The sequence below is a fragment of the Haemaphysalis longicornis genome, unplaced genomic scaffold (assembly GCF_048455015.1).
Source record: "Haemaphysalis longicornis isolate Haplotype H1 unplaced genomic scaffold, Haemaphysalis longicornis Haplotype H1 scaffold_5, whole genome shotgun sequence".
Lineage (NCBI taxonomy): Eukaryota > Metazoa > Arthropoda > Arachnida > Ixodida > Ixodidae > Haemaphysalis > Haemaphysalis longicornis.
This window is the reverse complement of record NW_027526385.1, coordinates 165891131-165917878: the sequence shown is the minus strand read 5'-3', so window position 1 is coordinate 165917878 and position 26748 is coordinate 165891131. Positions and strand designations below refer to the sequence as shown.

Sequence of the window (26748 nt, the reverse complement as noted above, 5' to 3'; positions counted from 1 at the left end):
CTTATGTTGAAACAGAATATCGATCAGTATACGGGAGACAGGAAGAAGAGCTGTGTACAAGAGAGGCGCTGACTGCGTGCAACTTATATCTAGGCTAACGGGTTTCTGAATCTTATTTCCACGTGGTAAGTAAAAAAGGAATATATACATGTGCACAATTTGTCTTTGTAACGATCACGGCAACACTGCGAACTAACAAAGCCGAGCGAATGCCAACCATATAGCGTCTCAACACGAGTCTATGGTCGACGGGTCACGAATGTACCTGACACGTGCTTGCTTACCTCTTCGGCTTCCTTGAAGTTTCGCGTGGCTGCTTTGGCTTGGGCATAGTTGAAGTTGAACGTGTCGTCATTGTAGAAGTAGCTCTGCAAAAATAACAGCCCACAACACGATGTTTCACGGCATGCCGACTGTGGGTATGGCCGGCCAAAAAAACATTACTGGAGAATGAGCATCGAGGAGCGTAGAGAGTGCCCGGCTGGTGCCAAGGTAGCTTTCCTGCGGCTCCAGTCGTGCCCGCACAAAAAGCTCGCTGAAGTTGCTCTCCGTAAACGTCCAGCACTTGTGACAGAGCCCGCGCATGCGTGCAACGCTTCGGCCATCTGCTGTCAGAAACCACAAGGTCCACCTCACCCTGGCGTCTACAAGGGCCGTGGCAGGTCCCGACACAATATATCAAGCTCTGCGCATGCAGCAGGTTCCTTTCCTTCAGAAAAAGGTTCATCTCTAGGATACCACCTCCAAGCTCCAGTAGATGCTCCTCAACAGAGCAAGAGATGCCGATTTCAGAGTCACGCTGACCTACTAGTAGAGGCTGCGCAGTCAACGACTCCACCGCCTAAAGGGGCTCTATTTGAATACAACTATAAACTATTTGAAAGAACTAGACTTGGTCGCTCACCCAGCTCCATTTCTTATATGAAGGGCGTTTTTCACCGAAAAACCACACAAAAAAATATTGCTCAAGTTTCACATTTTGCACCATAGTGACGTAATATGGACAGGAGTGACGTATTATGGGCCAGCACTCAAAACGTGGTTATAAGTGTGGAAACTCCGCGTTGCCACGCAAGGGATGCGATCAAACAGACCTAGGCGCCCCACTTTTATATTCCAGACCAGTTTCTTGGTGCTGCCTTAAGTCGTCGGCCGCCCATCACACAAACAGGATTATGTGACGTCATAGAAAAATGTGTCGCAAAGTGGCTAGGGAGTCGCCAGTGCTGAATGTGTTTCCTTTAGTACCTCGATTATTTCTTTGAAGTCGGTGAAAAAATAGGTGTTGCTTTTAACTCGACAAAACAGCCTTCTTAAAGGGGCCCTGAAAGGCATTTTGAGCACACTAAATGAACTAGCGCAATCGCTAGATTGGGTCGCCAACGTCACCTGTGCCAAGTATTACTCTTTTACGCGCACCGGAAAGCTCACACTTTTGTTGCAAAGTTTGTAGCTTTTTTCTCACCCTTTACTTCGTGTTTTTGGACGCCGCCATCTTCACATGTCTACATCATCGATTCCCAGATGTTCGTCATGAGCTAGACATCCTGCTATTGGGCGGCTTTTTCACGCACTTCCGGCAAAGAGATGAGTCGTCTGCTCAGCGTCGGCTCGCCGGCTGATCTGCCAGCGGAGTGCCGGAGTGCTTTGACATTTTACGACAAACGAAACAAGTGTAAACAAACGCTTAACCGTTTGTATTGAATGCAACACGGCCATAACACGACGTGGATTTTATCTTGCGTGAGTACGTACCATAAAGAAAGTCCCGTGGCACTTCTTTGGTGCAATCGCAGAGAACGCCCTGAGCCGAATGCCCGGGTTTGACGCGTACATTTTATTCAACTAAAAAACAATCCAGAGATGCGTTTCGAACTAACGCAACGTCACAACATGCGTTGCAAGTCTGAACCGCGATTGACAGACGATGAGTTGCCTCCTCCTGCCCGTCGTAAATTCGGCACTCACCTCACACCCGGTTTGCGGGGACGAGCAGCAAGTCACAACTCTGGCGCGCAAGCGAGAAGGCTTTTAGCCAGGCACACTGCACATACCGCATGCGAGGTTGAGTGGTACGTCGTTCGAGAAAGATAATCCAGACCATGGGAAGCACTATCCACCCACAATGTCGCATTTCATCGCGAAACGAACGCGTCCACAACACACAGGAGGCGATGCACACACACACACACACACAGCTTCGGTCGCTGCATTGGCTTAGCTGCAAGCTTCGTTCGGACAATCAGCGATGCTACGACGATACAGAGCTGCGTGAGGACGACGTGCTAGCCACTTCACGTATTTAAAAACACAGGGGCAAAGAACTAGGTTCATCGGAAGCAAAAAAATCTTTCCTCCATTATAGTGCCTGAAATATACTGGCTAGTGTGCCGAGGGCGGGCTCCAGGGCTCCAGGCGGGCGCCGGGAGCGATGTACGCGGCCGTCTGCCGCTTGGGGCGCTGCCGTGCGGGAGTGTGCGCGTTCATCCGGCCCGAGCAGATCGCGCGGTACCTCCGAGCTGCGTAGCAGACGGCAGCGGCAGAACTTTCCATTCCCGCTTGCGACGAAAGCGAGCGAAAGCGACGGGAATTCTGTCGCGCAACCAAAATTTGTCCCGACCATTCGACAAAAACGATCGTCGCGCGACAAAGCGACGGAATTCCTGCCGCTCTCACTCGCTTTCGTCGCAAGTGCGAACGGGCCTTTATGCGCAATCTCCGCCCCACATAAAACAAGCTCTTGCTTGTCGCCTGAGCATACGGTTGATATCTGACTACGTTACACTGTGCTTGCCAGTGTATTTAAACGATGTCACTAGGTTTGAAACGTACGCGCTCGGCGTGCAGCTTTGTAAACGCAAGCGGTTTCACATACGCACGCTATTTTGCTGCTAATAGAGTTTTAGTACAGCGTTTGTGGCCTTTGCATACGCTAAACGCTAAATTTTTGCGTCCCGCTACGTGACACCGCGATGGAAGTTTTAGTAGAGCGTCTCATCAGTTTTGCGTAGCGACACACTAATGCATACGGCGCCATCTGTCAAATGTTTTCCGAAATGTCTCGCCGGCTGATCTGCTAGCGGAGTGCCGGAGTGTTTGGACATTTTACGACTATCCAAACAAGTGCAAACAAACGCTTTCCCGTCAGTGTTGAATGCAACACATGGGTGCAGCTTGCCAGAACACGGGTTCTCGCTGATCGAGTGCAGCGTTGGTTTGCTCTTCGCCTTCACGTTCATCGCCGCTGATAAAGCGATCCGATCCGGCGCGTTTTGTGCACGGGTTCTGTGTCGGTTGAAAATGTCTTTTTTCACATGCCGCCGGTAGTAGGAATTACAACCACCGCAAAATAACACCCGGCACCAGCGGGGCCACATCTGAGGCCGCGCTTTTTGGATAAACAGTGCGCGGTGCACCAAAGGGAACGAGCGCACGATTCTCCCCACGCGGCTGCGAGTTCGCCGCCGATACCAACTGCAGCTACGTTCACCGCGAAAGGGCAAGGCCAGGCCGCACACATGCGGCCAGGTCATTCGTTCGCTTTTCCAGCCTGTGTCCATGGCGTCTACAGAAATGAAAAAGCCGAAAGAGCTGGCCCGTAGCAGACGGCAGTCTGTGGGAGCGCAATAGTGGAAGTACGTCACCGCTGAGGAGCGGAGCATCATGGGAGGGGATGCCAACAGCGAAGAAACAGTTGAAAGGAGGAGGAAATACGGCGCGACGATAATTCGCGGTTTTTGATTTACGATTTCTCAGCTAATACTCATCGCTTTAAGAAAATTCTTGCAGGAGGAGATTGCTAATACATTGCTTTATTTGGTTACATGTACATCCGTGCATCGGCGGAAGGCATTTCAGGACCCCTTTAATGACCCGAACTTGTATTTCGTCTGTGTGCCCCGTTAACCACCTGTGTGGCCATTCGCAACTCACGTTATCCGATCTTCGCATTCGGCCAGCTGGACCCAAGACTGCTGTAGGTGACATTTCTCTCGGCCGAGGCACAACAAAAACCTCAAATGACAGATTCTCTTCGCGTTATCTTGGGTATGACCAACTGATCTTGTTCCCTTCCCCCCTTTAAATGAGGTTTCCTTCTTGATTGATTGATTGATTAAGATTGATTGATTGATTGATTCATTCATTCATTCATTCATTCATTCATTCATTCATTCATTCATTGATTGATTGATTGATTGATTGATTGATTGGAGGGTTTAACGCGCCGACGCAACGAAGGTGATGAGGCGCGCCGTAGAGGAGGGCTCCGGATTAATTTTGACCACCTGGGGATCTTTAACGTGCGCCGAAATCTCGTACACACGGGCACTTTTGCTTTTCGCCTCCATAAGAAAAGCGGCCGCCGCGGCCGAGAATCGAACCCGCGACCTCGTGCTCAGCAGCACAACGCCTTAGCCACTCAGCCACCACGGTGGGTGGTTCCCGTTTTTTGTTGTTTTTTTTTATAAAACCCGACAGTGTTTTATTCAGAGATTCACGAGTATTTCACTTACGTACGCCAGTACAACGAAACAAGCGGCCTGTAAAGGATGCACCCCTGCACACGGGGTCTTCATGCGGGGAAGCAACCTTTAGTACTAAACAGTACGTTATACGTAGGGTTGTTCGTTTTGGGGTTTTATATTTTAACACGAAAGTGTTGTATGCCAGCATACACAACGATTTCACTGACGTCATATCCGTCACGGAAATAACGCCTGTACACCTTTGCCGAGCGACCCGCCAGCAGGACGTCGCTCGCCAAGCACACCCACAAGACAGAACTTGACCCACAAACCATGCTCAGCTGCAAATTTCCCTACACATTTACCTTTCGTGTTTTACCGATTCCTATGACAGAGGAATCAACCACAGTTTTTGTTCTCTTAATCGCGTGGCAGGTTCCGTGTGACCAATCATGGAACCTGGGCATCAAGACCCTAGGCCAGTATAATTTCTCTCAATTCACAAACTGCGCGGTTGCTCACTTGACGCATTGCTTCAAAGCGGATTCATATGACTGCTGTTTCTATTGTGCTGAACTGTCCATAGGGTAATGAAACAAGAACAAATAACGAGAGCTGGGCAAAATCACGGGAAGCGCTTGTCAATGAAGGCACAATCATTGTTTTTTTTTCGTCCTTGAAATTTGATAGCAATTGTTGTTTTCAATTTCAGATATTCGTGCAAACGTTGTAAGCGTGTGTGCGCGTACACTCTGCCCGATTTCACGTCAACCCATCACCGGAACGAATCTGCGCATGCGCGGTAGGCTCCCGGTACCCGCCGCCGCTAGCGTAGCCTACGCTAACCGCTATGCTAAAACACTCTATGAAATCGGTGAGGCAACAGGTGAAACCTAACGTATTTCCGCGTGATACGAGGCCTGCAAGCATAGCCACACGAGGAGACAGGCTGTATTTGTAGTGCTGCAGCGTACCTTGATTGAGTTGAGGTACAGCAACACGTCGTCGAACTGCTTGAGAAGGAAGAAGCAGGACGCCATGCACTGCCGACCAGGAATTGTATCTGGGAAAAAAGAACGGACGTTGCCTCCTTGGATGGCGCTTCTTCGTGTGAGCAGGAAACGGCACGTGCAAACTGCACACTTCTAAACTACATGTGCCGCCAAACCCTTTCTCGCAAGAGGTTGCACAAGCGGTGTTCGCATCAGTAGGTGTTTGTACTGCGGGTTACGGTCTTGTGTACAGCGTTATTGAAAGCAATCACCTGAAACGTTTTTAACAATGCACCTTTTGTACAAGCCGTAAGTTCAGTGTTGCAAGAAAAAATACCAAGAAAATCCCTAGCTCAGTGGCTTTAGCAAAAAAGAGAAAACGTATGGAAACAATGAGGAGTTAGAAAATGCCAGGCGCTCGTAAGCGCGTAGCCACACTCGAAGCCATGTCTCCAAAATCCATTATGGATAACTGGAGACATGGCTACGAGTGTGCCAAGCCTTCCTGAGGCGACTTGTAGATCCCGCCGCCGCTGCCTCGAGTCCATGACGAAGAGCTGATTGAAGTCTACAATGCTGGGGATGACTTTGCATCCACCACTCGCCGCGAAGAAGACGGCGACCTCTTCGATGCATACGACGACGATCACTACCACCGCAACTATTCATGTAAATACATTGAAACTTAACTATCCGTCAGGCAATGCGTACCTACACTTTTTTTCATTCTAGCCTTCCGCAGTGCAAGCTTTCCTGAATTTTTCGTAATAGGCTTTTTTGCGGCATCGTACCATTTAGGAATGGGTCTGTTTTAGCACTTGTAAACCTAGTTATCATGAGCGAAAGGTCTAGGTTGGTTTTACGAAGACGTACAGTGTTTCATGAAAGTTAGGCTTCATGAAAAAAAGTGCAGCCTGCCGTCTAGTTCTCCTTCATGTTGTTGTTGTCGTTAATTAAGAGGTGCACATAGCATTCCATTGTTTGCCGGCAATTATTCCACTTAGCACCTTTAACACTGTGAGCGGGAAATCACAAAGTATCACATTGGGTTGCGTCCTTCAAAACCTGTAGGACCAGGCGTAAAATCTCTCTTTGTAATCCAATGCATGTCTAGATATATCTACTAAATTGCATTCAGCGTGTCCCTTGGGCTGAAGCGCGAGCGAGTACGGCACAGCCAGCGTGGCATCAGTGGCGAGAATGAGGGACCAAACGCTGGCGGAGCAACAGTTAAATCTTTGTCCAAGCCTAATCACGTGGTACAGTGGCAGCGGCGAGTATCCGAACGAGTGCCGCTGCGACACCTCCCTGCGGCGGATCACGTGACGTGAGGTCGCACCTGCCACAGCTGTACTCGGACGGCTCAAGGTCGTTCAGGCGCGATAAATGTCACTGCGAGACATCGCGTAGTACAGCTTTCGCTCTGAAACCTTGCAGAGGAATGAGGGGCTTTAAATCGGTGGGGGAAAAGGAACGGTGTCCTCGTCTTCCTCGAGACGGAGGGGTCCCGAGGTCAGCCCTTTTTCGTAGTAATGAGATTCGACTGCACCTGCAAAAACATTGGTAAAAATTATGGGCGAAAACCACATACGGTCGAATTTCAAAGAAGTCGTTCTTGAGTAAAGCCTTAAACGGCTCTCTACAGCAAAAATATATCATGTCAACCTGCCGGGAAGACAGCACAGGGGAGCTGGTGTCTTTTAGATCACAAGCAAGTTTTGATTCTACTGACGTTGCAGGCGTGAAGCCGCGATAGTTTAAAGGAATTAACGGACGGCGGCATCAATTGGTGACTCTTTCGAAGACCGTGAGGGAAAAGACAGAAGAGAAATTCATCGACTATTTTCGGGCACCGTGGGCCTCCCTGGCAGAAGTGGCGCTTCCTTTCAAGTTTTTGGGTAAATGCTGTTCATCAAGTGGAAGGCAAATCATATGCCTAAGCCTTGGCGCAAAGAGAGAGAGAGAGAGAGAAAAACTTTCACTGAGCCCATTTCAGGTGACGCTCGCAGGCGTCAGACGGGGTAGAACCCTATTCACAAGTCCCATATGACTCCAATAGCTCCTGGCCCCTGGACGCGAGCTCTTGCTGCGTCGACAGGTCGGGGCTGGACATCAAGATCTCCCATCGCTCGGGTAGGGGGGGGAAGGGGAAGGGGGAGGGAAGGTAGGGGATTCTAGAGATGAGTACACTCCGCCAGTATGTGCGGCAGGGTGCCTCCAGTCTTTTTGCAGAACGGGCAGATGGGGTCGTGTTCTGCTGGGAACATCTTGTGCAATAAAGCTGGGTGCGCCAGTGACCCCGCTTGTGCGCGGCGCACTTTTGTTTGTTGCTTGCGGTCGAGCTGCTGGTGCGGTACGGCAAGCCTGCACCTGGCGCTCCTGTACAACCCGGTAATCTCGCGGTAGCTCGTAACTGGGTGCGGTAGCTCCGACTCGTCCTCGGCCCGGTGTGCTAGTTCGCGGGCGTAGTGGTCGGCGAGGGCGTTGCCTTCCACTGTCGAGTGTGCCGGAACCCACATGAGCTCTACGCCTTGTCCCGGTGGGCTGCGCTTTGCGAGAATTGCTAGGGCCGCGTGGGAGACGATCCCCTTGCGGTAGTTGCCGTAAGCCGTCTTCGAATCTGTGACGATCGTATGGACGTCTCCGTGCGTGAGGGCGAGAGCGATGGCCACCTCTTCTGCTTAGCAGCATAACAAAACACAGCACAACGACATACCTATCTATGAAAGCTGCTCCTGATTTTTTTTTCACGTTTGCGGTGCAAGTATTTGTGTTGTTGTTTTTTTTTTTGCCAATAAACCCCCAAGTTAATTTGTAGCGTCCATACGATCTAAGAGTCTTTCTCTTTTGTTACCGTTCCTTGGCGCTTATTACAATGTCAAAGTTACTTACAATGCCAAAGTTACTTCGTTTCTTGTGCACAAATCGGACCTATAACTTATCCACAAAAACTCTTCACACTGGTAAACCACTCCAAAAATTTTGCAAGACTGCACAAACGCTAAGTAAGTGGCAGTACAAAATGAGTGACGCCACTGGTGCTTTCCCATTTCAAAATTCCCTTTTCCATTCCTTTCCCAACATCACCAGCGGGATCGTAATTCCACTTGGGTAAAAGGTAAACACCCCTTATTTCAAGTTTTTCGTGCTGAACGTACGAGCCGCTAGGCCCATTTGGATTTTTCTGCCTGATGAAAACCGCAACACATACCACATTCGCTCGCTGATCCGCCAACCAGCTGGAAAAACTGCTGCGCAATCTTTAGGTGCTCCCGCTGCAAGTCAAAGAGAAACAAAGCACGGTTTATAAGACGAACAGACAAGTGGACCGATTTTTCGATACACAGGCGCGGGAGCTTTATTTGCTTTGTAAGACTGTTTCTAACAAATTTTCCAAATTGGGTTAGTCGGTTTTGCATAATACGACGAAAGACAGCACCGAAAGGACGACAAATAAAGGAGTACACAAACACGAGCGCTGACTAAAAAATTAGCAGTGGCTTAGCTCGGCTATGCCGGGATATACGTAGCCTGAGCTAAGGTTCAGCTATCTAATACAATGCAATACAATACAATCCAGTCCAGTCACTGCTCCTCGCGCATGCGCAGCACGGCTCTCCAGGAGGCACGCGAAACGGCTATAAAGCGTATCCGGCGCCGCGTCACACTTGGCTACTGCGCAACGGAGGCGCACAGCTAGGCAAGCGCCGGCGCCAGTGCATCTGCCGCGGCTATGACGTCACTCCCTGGAATGCGCAGACCGGAGAATGTGCAGACCCAATTCTCTACACACCCGTGCTCCAAAATCGAAATCCATATCCAATCCAATCCAATGCTCCTCGTGCTTGCGCTCTTCAAGGCCCACGCGAAACTGCTCAAGCTCAGCCAGTGAAGCTTAGGCTACAAAAAATGAGGAAGGTATCTTTACCCGAGGTTACTTTCGAACAGGCACAATGCCCAAGAGCATTTAGGAGCCCAGAAATACGAGAAAGAGGCCTTTATTTGTGTCGACGCTCAGCGTCTAAGGTGAGACGAACGGCCTCGGTGTCACAAATACTAAGCGGTTCGTTTTAAGCGAACCTTTCTATGCTCCACTGATTTCGTAGTTTTTTCGTGCAAAACGCACTGCAGGTAATGAAGTCTATGGTCCTTACAAAGGGCACATGATGAGTACGATGAAACGCGAAGCCTTTTTCAGAAAAGAAAAAATACCACCCGTGGTCGGAATGAAGCCCCAGACCCTCGCGTAATGAAGCCGACGTCTATCTCATTGCGCCATTCTGGCATGGTGGAAGCAGTTTATATTGTCACGGATGACAAGACGACAGATGGATAGAGTAAGGCAAAACAACTGTTTTAATTAGGCGAACTTGTGCCCACCGAACTGAAGAAACGCGAACAGGGAGGCCGCCGTCGAGAAAGAGAGAGCGCTCTTGCACGGCGAACGCGTTCCTCGTCGAGTCCTCCCCACGTGCGTCCGCGAGCTGTGCGCTGGACGCCACTCGGCACACTTGCGCGTCCTGCCCGGCGCAGAATCTTCTCGAACGCGGTCGCATGACGCCGGGCTGTTCCGGTGGTCGCTGGCACTCCCCGCTCTCACTAAAAATGGAACGCTTTGTCGGAGCGTGTGGCACTATCCCCCCTCACAAAAGCTGCATCGTCCCGATGCTGCCTGGGACAAAAACAAAAAAAAAAAACACAACAATGCGTTCAATACACTCAGTGCACTAGCGAGAGTAGTATGGTTTCAGCCGCACAGCGTGCACCACCTCCGGACGAAGCGGCCGCCTGTTGGATGACGCTTGAGTGTCGTCGGGTAATACTTCGTAGGTCAATTCACTGACACGGCGCGTTATTTTGTATGGACCAAAATAGCGTTTCAAGAGCTTTTCGCTTAGGCCGCGGCGTCTTATCGGTGTCCATATCCATACTTTGTCACCAGGGTTGAACCGTACGTCTCGACGGCGGAGATTGTACCGATGGGAATCGGTGCGCTGCTGGTCGCGTATTCGAGTTCTTGCTAGTTGACGGGCTTCTTCAGCACGCTGGCACACGAGTTGGCAATCGACGTCTGTGATTGCGTCCTGTTGGTGAGGCAACATGGCATCCAGCATGGTAGTTACCTTTCTACCGTGAACAAGTTGAAATGGTGACGTTCCGGTAGTTTCTTGCACGGCCGTGTTGTATGCGAAGGTTACGTACGGAAGTACCTCATCCCATCTTCTGTGTTCCACGTCTACGTACATAGCGATCATGTCAGAAATCGTCTTATTTAGCCTTTCGGTTAACCCATTTGTTTGTGGGTGGTACGCAGTTGATTTGCGGTGACTAGTGCCACTTAAACGTAAGATTTCTTCGGTAAGTTGTGCCGTAAATGCTGATCCTCGGTCAGTAATGATTACCTCGGGAGCGCCGTGCCGTAGTACAATACATTCGATAAAAAACTTCGCCACTTCCGTCGCAGTTCCTGTCGGTAGGGCTTTCGTCTCGGCATAGCGGCTCAGGTAATCAGTCGCTACAATAATCCACCGATTTCCTGACTCTGACCTAGGAAATGGGCCAAGTAAGTCCATTCCGATTTGTTGGAATGGCACCCTTGGCGGTGGAATCGGATGCAGAAAGCCGGCATGGCGTAAGGGCGGTGTCTTCCGTCTTTGGCACTGGTGGCAAGTCTTAGTGTACCAGCGTATGGTCTTCGCGAGTCGCGGCCAGTAGTAACTTTCTCGTACTCTTGAAAGCGTGCGCGTATAGCCGAGGTGTCCAGAGCTGGGGTCATCATGACAGGCCTCAATAATTTCTCCTCGCAGGTCACTGGGTGCAACAAGAAGCCATGATTTTCCCCCAGGTTCGAAGTTTTTCTTGTATAGGACGCCGTTCCGAATGCTCAGTGAGGGTAAAACGCGAACGAAATCAGGGGGAACTACGTTTCCTTTTCCATCCAAGTGTTCCATCACGTGCCGTAGTTCTGGGTCACGTCGCTGCCGCACTGCCATATCCGTTGCGTTCACTGCTCCGAGGAAGCTCTCCTCGTCATCAGTCTTGTCCACCGGCGCTAATTCTGCGGGATTTCGTGACAGGCAGTCTGCGTCCTTGTGCCTTCGACCTGACTTGTGTGTCACCGTAATGTCAAATTCTTGCAATCGGAGGCTCCATCGAGCAAGTCGCCCAGCAGGGTCTTTCAAATTCGCCAGCCAGCACAGTGAATGATGGTCGGTGACAACTCGAAATGGGCGTCCGTACAAATATGGACGGAACTTCGTCACCGCCCACACCACCGCAAGGCACTCTTTCTCAGTCGCCGAATAATTGATTTCGGCCCGGGAAAGTGTTCGACTTGCATACGCAATGACTTGCTCAGCCCCGTTTTGTTTCTGAACGAGGACTGCTCCAGGGCCTTTGTTACTAGCGTCGGTGTGTATTTCTGTTTCGGCGTCCTGGTCAAAATGACCTAGCAACGGAGGCGTTTGTAGTGCTCGTTTCAATTCGTCGAACGCACTTTGCTGTCCTTCCTTCCACTCGAAGGCGACGCTTTCTTTTGTCAGGTAGGTAAGTGGGGCCGCTACACGAGAGAAGTTCCGAATGAAACGCCTGTAGTACGCACACAAACCGAGGAACTGCCTGATGGTCTTCTTGTCGGTTGGAGTTGGAAAGGCAGCCACAGCGGCTGTCTTCTGTGGGTCGGGGCGAATCCCTTCACTGCAAATGATGTGCCCGAGAAACTTCAACTCCCGGTAACCGAAACGACATTTTGTCGGTTTAAGCGTCAGACCCGCGTTCCTGATTGCCTGTAGAACTGCTCTGAGGCGCTGGAGGTGTTCGTCAAATGTGTTCGAGAAAATTACAACATCGTCAAGATAAACAAGACACGTCTGCCATTTCAGACCGGCAAGAACAGTATCCATCACCCTCTGGAAGGTGGCAGGCGCAGTGCAAAGTCCGAACGGCATCCTTTTAAATTCATACAGGCCGTCAGGTGTAATGAACGCCGTTTTTTCTCTGTCCCGTTCGTCAACTTCAATTTGCCAATAGCCACTCTTCAGATCTACTGATGAGAAGTAACTAGCACACCGTAGTCGATCAAACGTGTCGTCCACACGGGGTAGAGGATACACATCTTTCTTAGTTACGCGGTTCAATCGCCTGTAATCGACACAGAATCGTAGTGTCCCGTCCTTCTTCCTTACCAGCACTACTGGCGCAGCCCAGGGGCTGTTTGAGGGCTGGATGATGTCATCTCGTAACATTTCTTGTACTTGTTTCTGTATAGCTTCTCGCTCCTTGAAAGATACTCTGTATGGCGATTGATGAATGGGATGCGTGGAATCTTCAGTGATTATTCTGTGCTTGGCAATGGCAGTTCGATTGACACCTTCTGTAATCGAAAAACAGTCTTGAAACTCATCTAGTAGCCTGGTCAAATCGTCTTTCTGTTGCGACGAAAGCATTGGGTTTACGTCGAGCCCCACGAGTCCAGTCGAGCTTGCTCCTGGTGAACCTGCCTCTCCTATCACTGGTGAAACGTCCGAGAAATCACTGATGTCTTCGACGTAGCCTATTGCCATACCTTTCGTGAGGTGCTGCGGTTCGTCCCGAAAGTTCGTCACAAGAACTGTGGCACGACCATCTTGCAGTTGTGTGACACCCCTTGCGACGCCAATGCCTTTTTCCAGGAGAAGCTGAGTATTGCATTCAACCAGGGCTTCGTGGCAAGTACTTGCATCAGTGCCAATAAGCAAGAAAACTCCCGAACGTGGAGGTACCCTCATAAGGTCATCTAGAACTCGTGCCGTCGTAAATATCGGCCGCCGGTCTTCGGATGGCGCGGCAGGTTTTCGAAGCGTCAGGCTGCTCTCACCAAGATCGATTATAGCACCGTACTCACACAGAAAGTCCATTCCGAGTATGACGTCTCTAGAACAGTTCTGCAGAACGACGAAATTCACGGGGCATGCCTCGCCATTAATTATAACACGAGCGGTACATTTTCCGATAGGTGCTATGAGATGTCCCCCGGCAGTCCGTATTTCAGGGCCATCCCACACAGTCGTCACTTTCCTAAGACGGCGTGAGAAGCTCCCGCTAAGGACGGAATAATCTGCTCCAGTGTCGACGAGCGCAATGGCGTCGTAGCCGTCAATCATCACATTGAGGTTATTTGACACGGAAAAACGCATGCCGTGTTGAAGACCACCTTTACTTGACTCACTGCGTCCCACCGCCGCTGGAGGCTCTTCGCTAACTTTGCCGGCGGCAACCCCACCTCCCGGGGTTGCCGTGCCTAGTTTTCCCGCCGGGGCAGGGGAGAGGGGCTCTCACGGCGAAGTTGGCGAGCAGGAGACGCTGGGCGACGGGGTGACGGCGAACGGGATTCTCGGCGCTGAATCAGTGGCGGAGACGGCGGGCGGCGCAAATACTCGGCAATTTCCCGTGGATGCTGGCCGTATCTTGGACACGGGTCGTTCGGCCGATATCCGCGGAGTCCAAGTTCGCGGTAGGGGCAGTGGCGGTAGACATGATTGGCCTCTCCACAGTGGAAACACAAAGGTTGGTTGTCGGCCGTCCTCCACACGTCGCTTTTCCGGGGGCCGCGATGGGTTGTGGGTGCGTATTGTTGCGATGGAGGTTCCCGTCGTGTTGGAGCCAGGTATTGGCGAGGAATTGCGGGAGGCGAATTTTGGACTACGGCTGCATACGTCAAGGCTGGCTGCTCAGGGACAACCTGGACAGGGGGTTCTGGCACAAGGGAGCGTCGCACTTCCTGCCGAACGACTTCCGCGATGGAAACGGATGCTGCGCGTTCAGAGCATGGAAGCATCTTCGTCAATTCTTCCCGGATGATGTCGCGAATTGTGTCTCTAGTGCGTTCGGTGCCGCCAGTGGTCACGTCCGGTCGACTATCGGCCACGGAAGCCACGCAGGGGACGGCGGCGTTAAGTTCTTCCCGGATGATGCTACGAATAATGTCGCGAAGATTTCCGGGCTCGGCGGCAAGCGTTTCACGGTGGTTGTGCGCCAGTGTAGTGACACTAGGGCCGCCAGTGAGCCTGTGATAGTGGCTAGCTCTTGCCTGTAGCGCCCTTTCAATGTTTGTTGCCTCAGTAACAAACTCACTCACTGTCGTTGGGGGATTACGAATGAGGCCACCAAAGATGTCACTCTTCACACCTTTCATAAGAGTTTGCAATTTCTTTTCTTCGCTGGCCCGCGGGTCGGCGCGGACAATCAGGCGGAGCACTCCTTCCACGAAGCTGGTGACGGTTTCATTTGGACCTTGGACCCTTGTCTGAAGGAGATCCTCGGCACGCTGTCGTCGGTACGGGTTCGCAAATGCCCGCTTTAGGTCGTCTTTGCAGATTTCCCACGATGCAAGTGAAGCTTCGTGGTTTTCGTACCAAGACTTGGCAGTCTCTTCTAGTGAAAAGTAGACGTTCTCCAGGCATTGTTTCGGGGTCCATCCGTTGTGGCGGGCGACCCGTTCGTAATACTGGATCCAGTCTTCCACGTCTTCAAATGGCTCCCCACGGAAGGGCATCGGCGCCCGAGGGGCGATGGGCATGTAGATGATTTGCGGTGCACTGGCTTCCGTCTGCTGGCCTTGGGAAGTCATGACGAATTTGGCCTTCGTCCTCGTTCCGTCGTGCAAGAGTCCAAATTCGGGCGGTTGATTTTGTAGACGTCGGCTTGTACGTGGCTGGTCCTGATCCAGGAAGACGCGCCGTCCGGGGCTCAGAATTGGGCTTGCTGCACGGCGTGTCGGAGGGGTACGCTGCATGGGTTGCGATTACCCCGCACCTCCACCAGTTTTGTCACGGATGACAAGACGACAGATGGATAGAGTAAGGCAAAACAACTGTTTTAATTAGGCGAACTTGTGCCCACCGAACTGAAGAAACGCGAACAGGGAGGCCGCCGTCGAGAAAGAGAGAGCGCTCTTGCACGGCGAACGCGTTCCTCGTCGAGTCCTCCCCACGTGCGTCCGCGAGCTGTGCGCTGGACGCCACTCGGCACACTTGCGCGTCCTACCCGGCGCAGAATCTTCTCGAACGCGGTCGCATGACGCCGGGCTGTTCCGGTGGTCGCTGGCACTCCCCGCTCTCACTAAAAATGGAACGCTTTGTCGGAGCGTGTGGCAATATTTTGTACTTGACTTTGACTCCGGTTGCACGGAAGAAAGCGTCGAATTTCAACTGTGTTTCTTGTAAAAAGGGGGGCCTCAATTTTTCTTCTTACCATGCGTACATTCCACGTCACATGAACTGAATGCATTCCCGTGGGAATTATTCGGAGCGTAACCTGGTAACATGTTATGTATTCCCACTGCTCCCAACACAAGGAAAGCATGCGGAAGAGCAGGGGGGGGGGGGGGGGGGTCGGATGCGTGAGTGCAGTTCTGAATTGAGTATACTGATACTGACCGAGCCTTGAGCCTGGCCAATGGCAGCGTTCACGACTCCCTTGAGGATGTACTCGTGTGGCACCGTTGGTTCCAGGTCCTTGATGAGGTTGTGCGCCTCCTGTATGCTGTCTGCGCGAAAAGAAGTCGCGTGTCGGACTACGCATCGCACGCAACTCAAGCCTCGAACATCTGCACTGGACCAGACTCGTCCTATTCTGCCTCGCTTAAAGGAGCCCCGAAGATCAAAAACAACTTTGGTTCATCAGAAAGCTTGATTTGTCCCGAAAACAAGGATACCAATTTTATTGCATACTTAGAGATATCAACAGAGATATCAGGGAAAATACATAAAGTAATGACGACTCCACAGCCACTTGTCGGCGATTTTTCTACAACGTCACAGACTCTAGTTTTAGGTGCGGAGTACCTTAGGACCGGACAATGTCAGTCCGCGTCCGCGCGCATAGCATTTACAATCGCAAAAAAATCACACGAGCACCGGCAGGATTGGAACCTGTGTCTGGTAGACCAGACAGAGTCAGTGTCAGTTGTCTTACCCATTGGACTACGACCGTGAGTTAGTTCCCGAGAGTCAAACGGCTTACTCCCTCGCCCGTCGGTGCAGAGCACCTTACGACCTCCCAATGTCAATCCGCGTGCATCCGTGCGCACACCACCATCGAGCAAAAATCAAGCGACATTCAATTTGAGCCGTGAGTTGCAGTTTCGTTTAGGGAATAATCAAGGTGCAACTCACGGCTCAAATCGAATGGCGGTCGGGGCGCAACTTCGATGTCATTTCGAGTCCCCGTACTCTGCATCCACGCCATCATCGACGGAGTGGAGATGCTGCCATTTTTGTGATTTGCGGCAGCCGCTGACGTAAGCCATCGCCAAGAAGCTTGACTAGGTAATTGTAGTTCCGTTTGTTTGTGCTCATGAATGCTGATGACTTTCGGTTAACACAACAATTACTTCGCAGCGACACTGTAGCGCGCGAATTTTGAAAGTTTTTGAATATTTCTTCGTTTTGGCGGATTAAAAACGTGTTTCGCTTCTGGAACGGCACTGAGTAAACTACGAAAGGCTAGTTGTTTCAAATTCAGCGACTAGCCTTTGGCTATGGGTCCAAGCACTGTTCGCAATTATTATGTACCTACGCTTGAAATAAAACAAATTATTGATTGATTGATTGATTGATTGATTGATTGATTGATTGGTTGATTGATTGATTGATTGATTGATTGATTGATTGATTGATTGATTGATTGATTGATTGATTGATTGATTGATTGATTGATTGATTTTGCTGCTGAGCACGAGGATGCAGGTTCGATTCCCGGCCGCGGCGGCCGCGTTTCTGGTGAGGCGAAAAGCAAAAACTCCCGTGTGTACGAGATTTCGGCGCACGTTAAAGATCCCTAGGTGGTCAAAATTAATCCGGTGCCCTCCAGTACGGCACGCCTCATTGCCTGCGTTGCGTCGGCGCGTTAAACCCAGCAATCAGTCAATAAATTGATTGATTTTAATGACATCTCTTTTGCATGTGCCATCTCACCAAGGAAGCTAATAGTGTATTCTATGCGTATTTTCATGTTGTGCTGCCATCAGCCCCAGACTGGGGATAAATTCTGCCCCTTACAGGTGGCAGCCGCCCTACGCTCAATCCCCCTTTCTGATTTTCCTTCACTAAAATTCTGATCTTCTACTCACGTGCGCCGCCTTGTGGTTCTCCGTTTCAGTACAACCTTAACGCCCGGGACTTCGGAAAGACAAATATTGGACTCGTACGAATTCGGATAGACACAGAGACATTCCAACACAATACTCGAAACATTTCTGTTTCCTTTCCGCAGACCCCACGTGCCCCAACCTTTTTGGTATACTTCCCCACAAAGCTTTTCCTTCCCAAGTAACGTTCCCCAGCTTCGAAAAATGAAGCCCTGGCCTTGGAATCGTCCCGGAGTCTTTCCTTTCTGATACCAAACTTTTCTGCCGAGTACATTCTAACCGCGAGTTCGATTCCTTTTGTTTGCATCTATTTGTTTCCGCCTGCTTTGAATACTTTTCGGTTATCTTGGGGATCTGCACCTCACCACTGTTTACATATTCCATCCTAACTCCTCTAAATCTTTCCCAAAGCATTCCTCCCAGCAAGGAAATCCAGTGTGAAGGAAAGCGCACTTTTTAACAGACAAATTTGGAAGTTCGAATAAAAGTTAAAGAATTTTTGGAACATCATTTTAACTTTAACGAGTCTGTTGTGTTTGTACAGAAATCCCTCAATGGCGCGCGACGGTCCAGCTTTAGAGAGTGATTGCAAACTAACTGCGTTTTGTAAGATAGTTTCAAGCCAAGTATCGGGATAAGAAAACCTTGTTACTCAAGCGCCAAGCTGTTTGGCTCTGGACTGCTTTGCGACAGGCTTTTCAATGCAGTTACTCTACACGAAATTCACTGCAAATAAAAAAATGTCCTCTTTCTCCTACAGCGATCAAACTGCATTTAGGTGGAGCTCGCTGAGCTTAAGCAACACAATCATCATCAACATCAACAGCCTTTCTGAGTTTACTGCAGCACGAAGGCCTCTCTCATTTACCTCAACCAACTTCTAACTTGCGCTGCTCGACTCCATTCTGTGTTTGGGAATTTGCTTATCTTGTCCCTCCATCGAGTTAAAGGTCTTTACCCTTCTCAACGCTAGATTCGCGACGTACACGACCGCGGCAGAACACTATAGCAGGTCAGACCGAGACACACCTTGTTTGAGATAGTAGATGACCAGGTTGAGTCGTGCCTCGGGTATGGCCCCGACGAGGGATGGCAGCACCTGCAGAGCCCCTTCGCCTCCACGAAACACGACCTGCGTGTTCCAGGCAGCACTCGGGACGCGAATGTGTGGACAAAGAAAGAAGCTGCTCACTTAGCTGCAACTGTCGTTGAAAGACGCTAGTCTTCTGCCGCCTTTGCCAAGTAAATACCTCTCTTCTCTCCGCATCCCACCTCTGCCGCCCTTTCCATCCTTATAGGCCCTCCCATAGTCCTCATTGAATGAGATGGAGTGCATTCGGCAGACATTCTCAGATAATGAATGGCAGCCTACCATTGTACCTGGAGAAGAAAGTGTATGACAGCAGCTGCATCTTACTGGTGCTCACCTTCGAGGCTGAAACTTGGAGGCTCAGTAAGAGGGTTCAACTTAAATTGAGGACGACTCATCGAGCAATGGACCGGAAGATGATAGGGGCAACATTAAGGGACAAGAAGAGAGCGGAGTGGGCCAGAGAACAAACGCGTGTTGAGGACATATTAGTAGAAATTAAGAAGAAGAAATGGACATGGGCAGGGCATGTAATGCCAAGGCAAGATAACCGTTGGTCACTAAGGGTAACCGAGTGGATCCCTAGAGAAGGCAAGCGTGGCAGGGAGCGGCAGAAAGTTAGATGGGAAGATGAGATGAAGAAGTTTGCGGGGATAAATTGGTTGCAGCCAGCACAGGACCGGGATTATTGGAGAATAATGGGAAAGGCATTTGCCCTGCAGTGGGCGTAGATAGGCTGGTGACGATGATGAGACCCTCCTACGACAGTCATTTCAATTTTTCAACGATCCACTGCTTTGTGGGACTTTATTGAAATGCCGACCCAAGAGGGTGCCACGAGCGCTTTCTGTAATTTGGGGCAAATTTTTTTTTCAAGCCGTTTCTTCGTTTGCTACCGCAAAAACAAGGAGCCATGTGTTTTTACCGCCAAGAATCCTGCAAATGTCGCTAATGCATCGATGTCTTGTCCCAAATATAGCTACCTCATTTTTTCTATGTGTTCAACAATATCGATAAGTATGAACATTGCGATTAGATTTAGTAGTTTAGAAATGTTATCCCCATACAAATGTCCCGTTCTCGAAGTTGTTTAACTCTTGGTCCGGCGGATGAATCGATGGACAGACAGACAAACCGACAGAGAAAAATTTTGTCGTTGAAGTAGCTTAAGAAAGGCTGTCGTCTTCAAAAACAAATTCGCTGCGCATCTGCTCCTTTTGCTGCTAATGTTGTGGAAAGACGAGTCTTATGCCGCCGCTGCCCCGTAAATGCCTCTCCTCACCCCCGCCCGCCGATCATGCTCTTTCACCTCGTCTCGCTCCTCCCGCTAACCAAGGAGGAGGTTTTCTCACGTTTAAATAAATGTTGCAGCGTTCCATTGCTAGCGCGCCATCTATTGGAACCTTTCGTTACTGTTGGACGTGGAGTGCTGTCATGATGTCCCGGCTCGGGCGCGAACCCATGTTTGTATTTTGCGGTCAAATTATTTCTCTGAACCCGTATTTTTTTTTTTTTTTTTTTGCTATCGCAAATACCCACCGCACGTCCAAACGAATACATTCGTTCATCCAATTCGCTTACACCACACGTTTCCCCACTCAATTTCCCGCCCAATGCACTTTTTGCTCTAAGCCTGGCACGCTTGTCCGCATTTTGTTAGAGTGTGCGCATAACCCCGACCTCCAACCCTTTCCTTCCCCCTCCCCCTCCATGAGCTGTGGGAGAACCTGATCACCAGCGACCACCTGGACGTCCAGCAACTACTGGCATCTAAAGTTTCATACTGCTACCACTACTACCTTCAGTTCAAAGAACACTGCCTTGCAACAGCTATGTATCGATGCCTTGCCCTAAATATCCCTAATGTCTTCTTTCTACCGAACAATGTTGACATGTATGAAGTATGTTACGCGATTTAAAGGAACCCTGCAACACTTTCTTCAACTTTTTTTTGAAATCCTAAATGCTTGCAGAACGGTGTCACCCAACACCCCCAGTACTTAGATTAGGGGGTCGCAAAGTACCTCGGCAAAAAATTACTGCCCTATACCCGTCAGATAACGTGTAAACTCGCACAAAGTATTTTTCTCTCTTTCGCGGTCTTGACGTTCTTCGACGGCTCGAATTACGTCACTGAGGCCATGTAGCGGCTGCTGGCTGGTTTTTCTTCAGTTGTAGCAATGAACGCTTTTCGATGGCATCTTTTTTGAAAAGTCCACAAAAACAAAGCAGACATGGAAGGCGTATCTGGTGCGACGAGCAAATCACGCAGTGCCGCTCCGTGCTGGCGATAACTATAGCGTTCGCAATGTTTCCAGACGCGAAGAAAAAAGTGAAAGCGCTTATCGAAAGTGTTGCAGGGTCCCTTTAATTGTTTGTAAATGTTTTCGCTATATAAACTTCGTTTTTTACAATTCTTTTATCGTTTGGCCAGGTGGCTGAGTCGGGGGTAGAACAGACAGACCGGCTAAAATTTCTGGATGTCCAAAAAAGTCTGTCGTCTTTGAAAAGGCCCGTTGGAGTCTGGCTGTTCTTCAGTGGACGCGAATGGGCGCTGCGTGTGTGTGCTCACCAGATTGTGCTTGATCAGGTCTTGAGCGTACGTGAACGTCGGCGACGCTCGTTCTCGCAGACTCTTCAGTTCCGCCTGCAAGAGCAATAAAAAAATGACAGGTCAAAGACGCTTGACCATGCAGCTCTTTCGGGGTGTGCGTGACGAGCTTTCACTCACTGCAGTAAGCTTGCATAGCAGAGGCATTGTCAGTCGATTGGACGCCCTTAGTAGCAACAGCTGTATTGCATTTGTAACTTACACGAAGGTCTACTTTTGCGCGTATATCGTCAGGTGAAAACGATACTTGAAAAAATTGTTTCGTCCATGCATATGTGGGTGCATTGAACGCAAACATAAATGTTTTCGCAAAAACTTGGTAGAAAAGGGAAGATTCGTTCTACTGCGTGGCTTACATGTGGTATTGTAGTTTGGCTATCACAGATGCCCTTAATCATGGGTACCATGAAGCTTGGCGCTTGTCACAGAGGAAAGAATAATCCGACGGCTCGGTGAAGGGAAACTTCTGGGTGAATTTAGCGACAACTCGTATACGGAGTAAATTTGTCTCAGCTAAGAAATTAGCTTTTCCCAAAACGTGTTCATGCATTAAGTTTTCTTGGTAAACGATCTTCTTGCTGGATGGTGCACTTGTTATGTGTTTCATCCACTGTGCGGGACTACGTACGTGCATTGTGCGGTCCTAAGACACTCCGCACCAAAAATGCTCGTTGGGTTGGTTTTTACGGCAGCAAGTGAAAACAATTACCCGTAAAAAAAGGCCCACGAAGGCTGTGGCTCGTCCGAGATAAAAATAAACACGAAAACAACAGAGCTCCCGCTCGTGCTGTTCCAGGCAAAACAACAAACAAAAGGCGAATAAAAAGAGGAGCGCTGTCCCAAAATTTGGCGCGCAAGCAGTGCGAGGGCGGGAGAATTGAATTGCATTCAGCAACACTCTATTGAATTCATCACGAGGTGAGCAAGAGAGGAGGCGGAGAGCGTGATGGTTTGGAGCGGAGAGCGGATAAGGGGTTAATTCACACCCCTTGCGCACTCACACACTCCTCAATTCACACCCCACCTCTTAACACGGGCGAAGGGAGAGGGAGATCCTCAAAGCCTTCCAAATCAACAGGAAAGGCAGCGATTGTATCAGCGAACCGTCCGTGTCACTGCTGGATAAGGAAATCGCTTACCTACGTGTGACTAGTCATCTGCAAATCGTCACCCGGCGGATAAAATTGTTGCTGCCATAATGTCTAATCTGTTGCTATCACCTTTGATGTCAAAATGAAATTTCGTTTTCTCATCTCTCTTTCCTTCTTTTTCCTTTGTTTTTCATGTATATTTTCTTGCGAATTCAGATCGCACAGTTGTTTCCTCAGCGCTTGTTTCGTCTCTTACTTCCTTAGTCCCGTCTTCCGCGCTGTTTTCAAAGGAAAGGATGTGGGGTTGCGAGGCAGGTACAGCGGACGACCATTGGCTTTCGACATTTGCAGTAATGCAAGCAGACAGGCGGCCAATTTTTTTCTGTAGTTAATTTACCTCTCTCTCACTCAATTTTATAGCACAGACACGAAGATTTCTATTTATTTTTGTAACGATCAACACAAGCAACACAGTGAGCCGGCCTAGTTGGAATCGATTCATGGCTGCGATTGCGCAGAACAAACAAGGACAGGAGCAAAACACAAGGACGTCCGCTTGACCTTGTGTTTTCTTCCTAGTTTTTGTTTCGTTTGCGCAATCGTAACTATAGATCAACCCAAATTATAATTTTGATTATGATAACTGGATTTTTATGGCGCAAGGCCGACTGAAGGCAAACAGCGCCAAAGGATGGTTAGTTCATTTGATTGACACGAAAGTAAAAGTAGACCATTTCACTAAAAATAAACGAAGTAAAACACAAGGTAACCCAATTTATACCTGTGTTTGGAACAAATGTGACTTTTTTGTTTGCGCTAAACAATGCTGGCAGTGCCAGCAACGCTAAACTAGTTAGGAAAGTTGTTTGCCAAAGCATAATTCGTCTACATGACCAATGTTCTTGCAGAAGTGTTTTTGACAACGGTACGGTCGCCTCTCTCGCTGGAACGTGACGACATAGATGTCAGCCTTTCCGGATAAACGCATGTGCAAATTCAGAAGGGAAAGGGTTTGGGCGTGTTGGTTCATAATCACACAGAAAACATAACGCATTCTTAAAGGGTAGCGCTTGTCCCGTTCTTGCTTCGTCCTGTGCTGTTTCCTGCGTGCGCGTTCGCAAACGCATTATGTGCCAAAACAACGTCCACGGGGCTACAGTCTGGCCATTTCTGAGCGACGCTTTGTAATTGCGCGGAGGAGGCGGAAGAATAAACGTTTATTTTGTAAGTTTAGAAGGGCGCTAGCTTTCACTGCCTGCGTGGCCCGCTTGATCAGCTTTTGTTGGCCCTGCGGGTCCGAGCTAGTCAGCGCGAATCCCCACTGTTCGGGAGTAGGTGAAGCGAGCGGGCAGTGGTGGTGTTGGCCGAGCAATACGAGGGGGGGTGGGGGGGGGTAGTGGGTGGGGTGTGGCAGGGAAGTTGGCGGTGAAACGGCTGGCGGAGATGTGAGACAGGATGGTGCCGTTGTTCGGCCAAAAAAGAAAGGCTTTTACAGCCTGACAATCAATTGGTTTACCACTTCTTCCTCCTATACCCGCACTTACTTCCGCAGCTTTTCCGTTGTATAGGCGGAAGTGGTTGCACGCCTTGAGATTGATGGCCGTGGCGCTGTCGGGGAAGTTCTGCAGGTACACTGCCAGCACTTCCTGCGAGGGAGCGCGATAGGACCAGTGTCACGTGCCACATTACAGATATAGCAGTTTTAATGAAGACACAAAGACAAAATGCAGCTTTGGCAACTTCACAGAACTGTAGCCTTTCGTAACTCACTCAGCGCAGTTTCGGCCGCGAAAGACGTTTTTTAACCGAAGAAGAAGCGGAGTAAAAATTTTTAAAACATTCAAATTTCGCGCTGCGGTGACGTATTATAGACAGGAGGGACATAATATGGCCTAGTACAAGAAACACTTTTACCGGTGTTTTAACTGCACGTTCCCAGTCTAGCAAAACTATCAAACGGAACTAGGCGCTACACTACAATTGCCCAGTCATGTTTTCTAGTAGTGGCTTTGTTCGGTGGCCATCGATCGCACTAGCCAGATTTTGTGACGTCACAAAGAAAGCACCCGAGAGTGGCTGGGATGTCGCCGCTGGTTTCTCTGCTTTCCTTAATATTGCGATAAAGTTGGTATCATAGCTACTGGCACAAGGCAGTATTCTTATATGAAACAAACTTGTATTTTTTCATCATGGCCCTTTTAGTTGATAAGACCACATGAGTTAAGAATATTGTGCAGCAGTTGGTTTTGCATTTACACAAAACTGGTGTTAAATGAGACCCGTTGTTACCCATTAAATACGAATGACAATCGCAATTGTAGAATCATAATCACTCGCATTACGCTTTTAATAAACTCAAGCACCCCACCTAGACACGCTGCAAATAATTGCAAAGCTATTGCATCTCCCTGACTGCACACCCTATCTTCGTAGCGAGCATCGTGTCAAATGCGGTAGCCACGTCTTGTAATCACATCTAACATCGGCATTTAAAAGCGAGTTTCAGTAAAGCGTTTTCTGCGTTTGCGCCGCCATCCCGACACGGCAGCGGCTATCACCACTAAATAAAGGCTTTTAGATTATCGGCACTCCTTTCTGTCATTGTTATAGGCCGCCAGGATTTTCATTGGTCGCTCGGCACCACGTGATATCTCTTTACATATGGGCGCAGCCATTTTGTTCCTGGGCGCCACTCCTCTCTTTTTCTCTCTGCTGCGCGGACGCTAGAGCGGCCGGTCGCACTCCCCCCGTCACAACCGGAGACGGTTTTGAAGGGAGAGACTACAACACTGCAAGCCAGAAACAAAATGGACCCCAGGCGCTTCCAGGTGCACGAAGTGGCGGTACTCTTAAGCGTAGCTTATTTAGTGATGTTAGCAGCAGCGGCAGAAAACTACCGTTTTTCGACGGCCTTTGCAGCAGAGTGAGCAGATAGGCGGCCAATTCTTTTTTTCTATTGGCGCTTGAATTAGGTACTTGTATGATACCATCGAAGCCTTAATCCAACTTCTCCGGGAATGTAGGGATAGAGAAGTTCATTTACCTGAACGTGTGAAAGATATCGCAATTTAATATCTATGGTTGACGAAACAGCAATTTGCGAGAGTGTTGTTGTTGTTGTTGTTCCTTTCCGAGTGGCACATACCCACGTGGGGGATTGGCCAAGAAACGGGGGTGGCTTTTTTGGGGCTAAATCGCCCACCTCATGGCCCTATATAATCAGCCTGTAGGAATTGGGGAAACGGTTACCGAATTATAAAATAAGTTTAAAGAATGAATCAGTGAATGATGTCCTTTTTTGGGAGAAAAGGCTAAAAAAGTTTGACCGAGTTAGCAGGACATGCGTCTGGTCTCAGATATATGTACGCGTGAATGGCCGCAATAATCCCTCTATGACAAAACCCCAGGACCGTCAACCGCGTTTCCTACGCTGTGCTGATGGGATCGCACACACTCGCACGCGTTCGAACGAGAAAAAAAATTTATTCTGTTACGTTGGTTGGGCATTTTTAACAGCCGAAAAAAATATCACCCATTCTACTCCCAGGATGACCAGCGAATTGTTTCAGCACATGATAAAAAAGAAACACAAAATTTAGGTGAAAGGAATGATCAAATTTTATTTTTCTTGATCTTTGACGGTGGTCACCCCTAAGAAAGTGACATACATGCGAAACTTTTACTTCTGCTTTGGATAATTAACCTACTCAAAATTCATATCGAAGTGATGAGACGCACATGCTTAATGTACAAGACACGTATTGATCTTGCAAATGGCGATATTAATAAATAATCAGCTCAAGATGCGTATCGGAGTGATGAGACGGGTCAGTTTGAGGTCCAAACGTTGTGTTGTACGGCGCGCGACTAGGGTGGTGCCCACGCGCTAATTGTACCGTAACGGGCCGTTCAGTCTCCAACGCCTCGCGCCTCAAATGCACGTGTAGTTGGAAGTGGATCGGTATGAGAAGTGCACGGAACCCAAGTCCTATGGACTTCGCCTAAGCGTGCAGACAGTCGATGCATGTAAAGTAGATGCTTTCCACGATAAATGAGAGATCATCATTTAAAACACTTTTACACAAAACAATTTCACAATAAAGCCCTACAGCATTCGTAAGCGGAATTTTTAGCTCTACATACCTCAAGTATGCTGGTAAAGAGAATGCTGGCAACTATAGCAACCGAATTTCAAATGTACAGGTGCAGTCAGAAGTAATTAGAGCACGGGAGCTGTGGCCGAACTGTATCGGAGCGCCGTGTAGCTGCACCGGTGGTAAACGAAAGGACGAGAACACGCATGCGCGCCTGCCGACGGCGATAGTTCATTTATACCTTGCAAACCACTTCTTTTAACCTAGCTTCGATCAT

At 49.3% G+C, this 26748-nt stretch overlaps 2 protein-coding genes across 2 annotated transcripts in view; both read right to left on the bottom strand.

Moving 5' to 3' along the window:
* The window catches only part of Ttc26 (tetratricopeptide repeat domain 26), a 102770-nt gene that overhangs the window by 39713 nt on the left and 36309 nt on the right, over window positions 1–26748 (bottom strand). The window contains exons 6-12 of the mRNA XM_077671292.1: window positions 23922–24023; window positions 21248–21322; window positions 18615–18717; window positions 15874–15983; window positions 8670–8733; window positions 5441–5529; window positions 285–368 (exon numbers count right to left, since the gene is read on the bottom strand). Of these exons, the coding sequence (XP_077527418.1) occupies window positions 285–368; window positions 5441–5529; window positions 8670–8733; window positions 15874–15983; window positions 18615–18717; window positions 21248–21322; window positions 23922–24023 (627 nt within the window). The remainder of the gene's footprint in view (window positions 1–284; window positions 369–5440; window positions 5530–8669; window positions 8734–15873; window positions 15984–18614; window positions 18718–21247; window positions 21323–23921; window positions 24024–26748) is intronic.
* On the bottom strand, window positions 13265–15477 carry LOC144138961 (uncharacterized). The gene has a single exon (XM_077671468.1). It carries the CDS (start codon window positions 15228–15230, stop codon window positions 13737–13739), a length of 1494 nt encoding a protein of 497 aa, XP_077527594.1. The 5' UTR covers window positions 15231–15477; the 3' UTR covers window positions 13265–13736.

Excerpts from the sequence above, each read along its gene's own strand:
- LOC144138961 (XM_077671468.1), bottom strand. The coding sequence starts at position 15,230 with ATGCAGCGTACCCCTCCGACACGCCGTGCAGCAAGCCCAATTCTGAGC.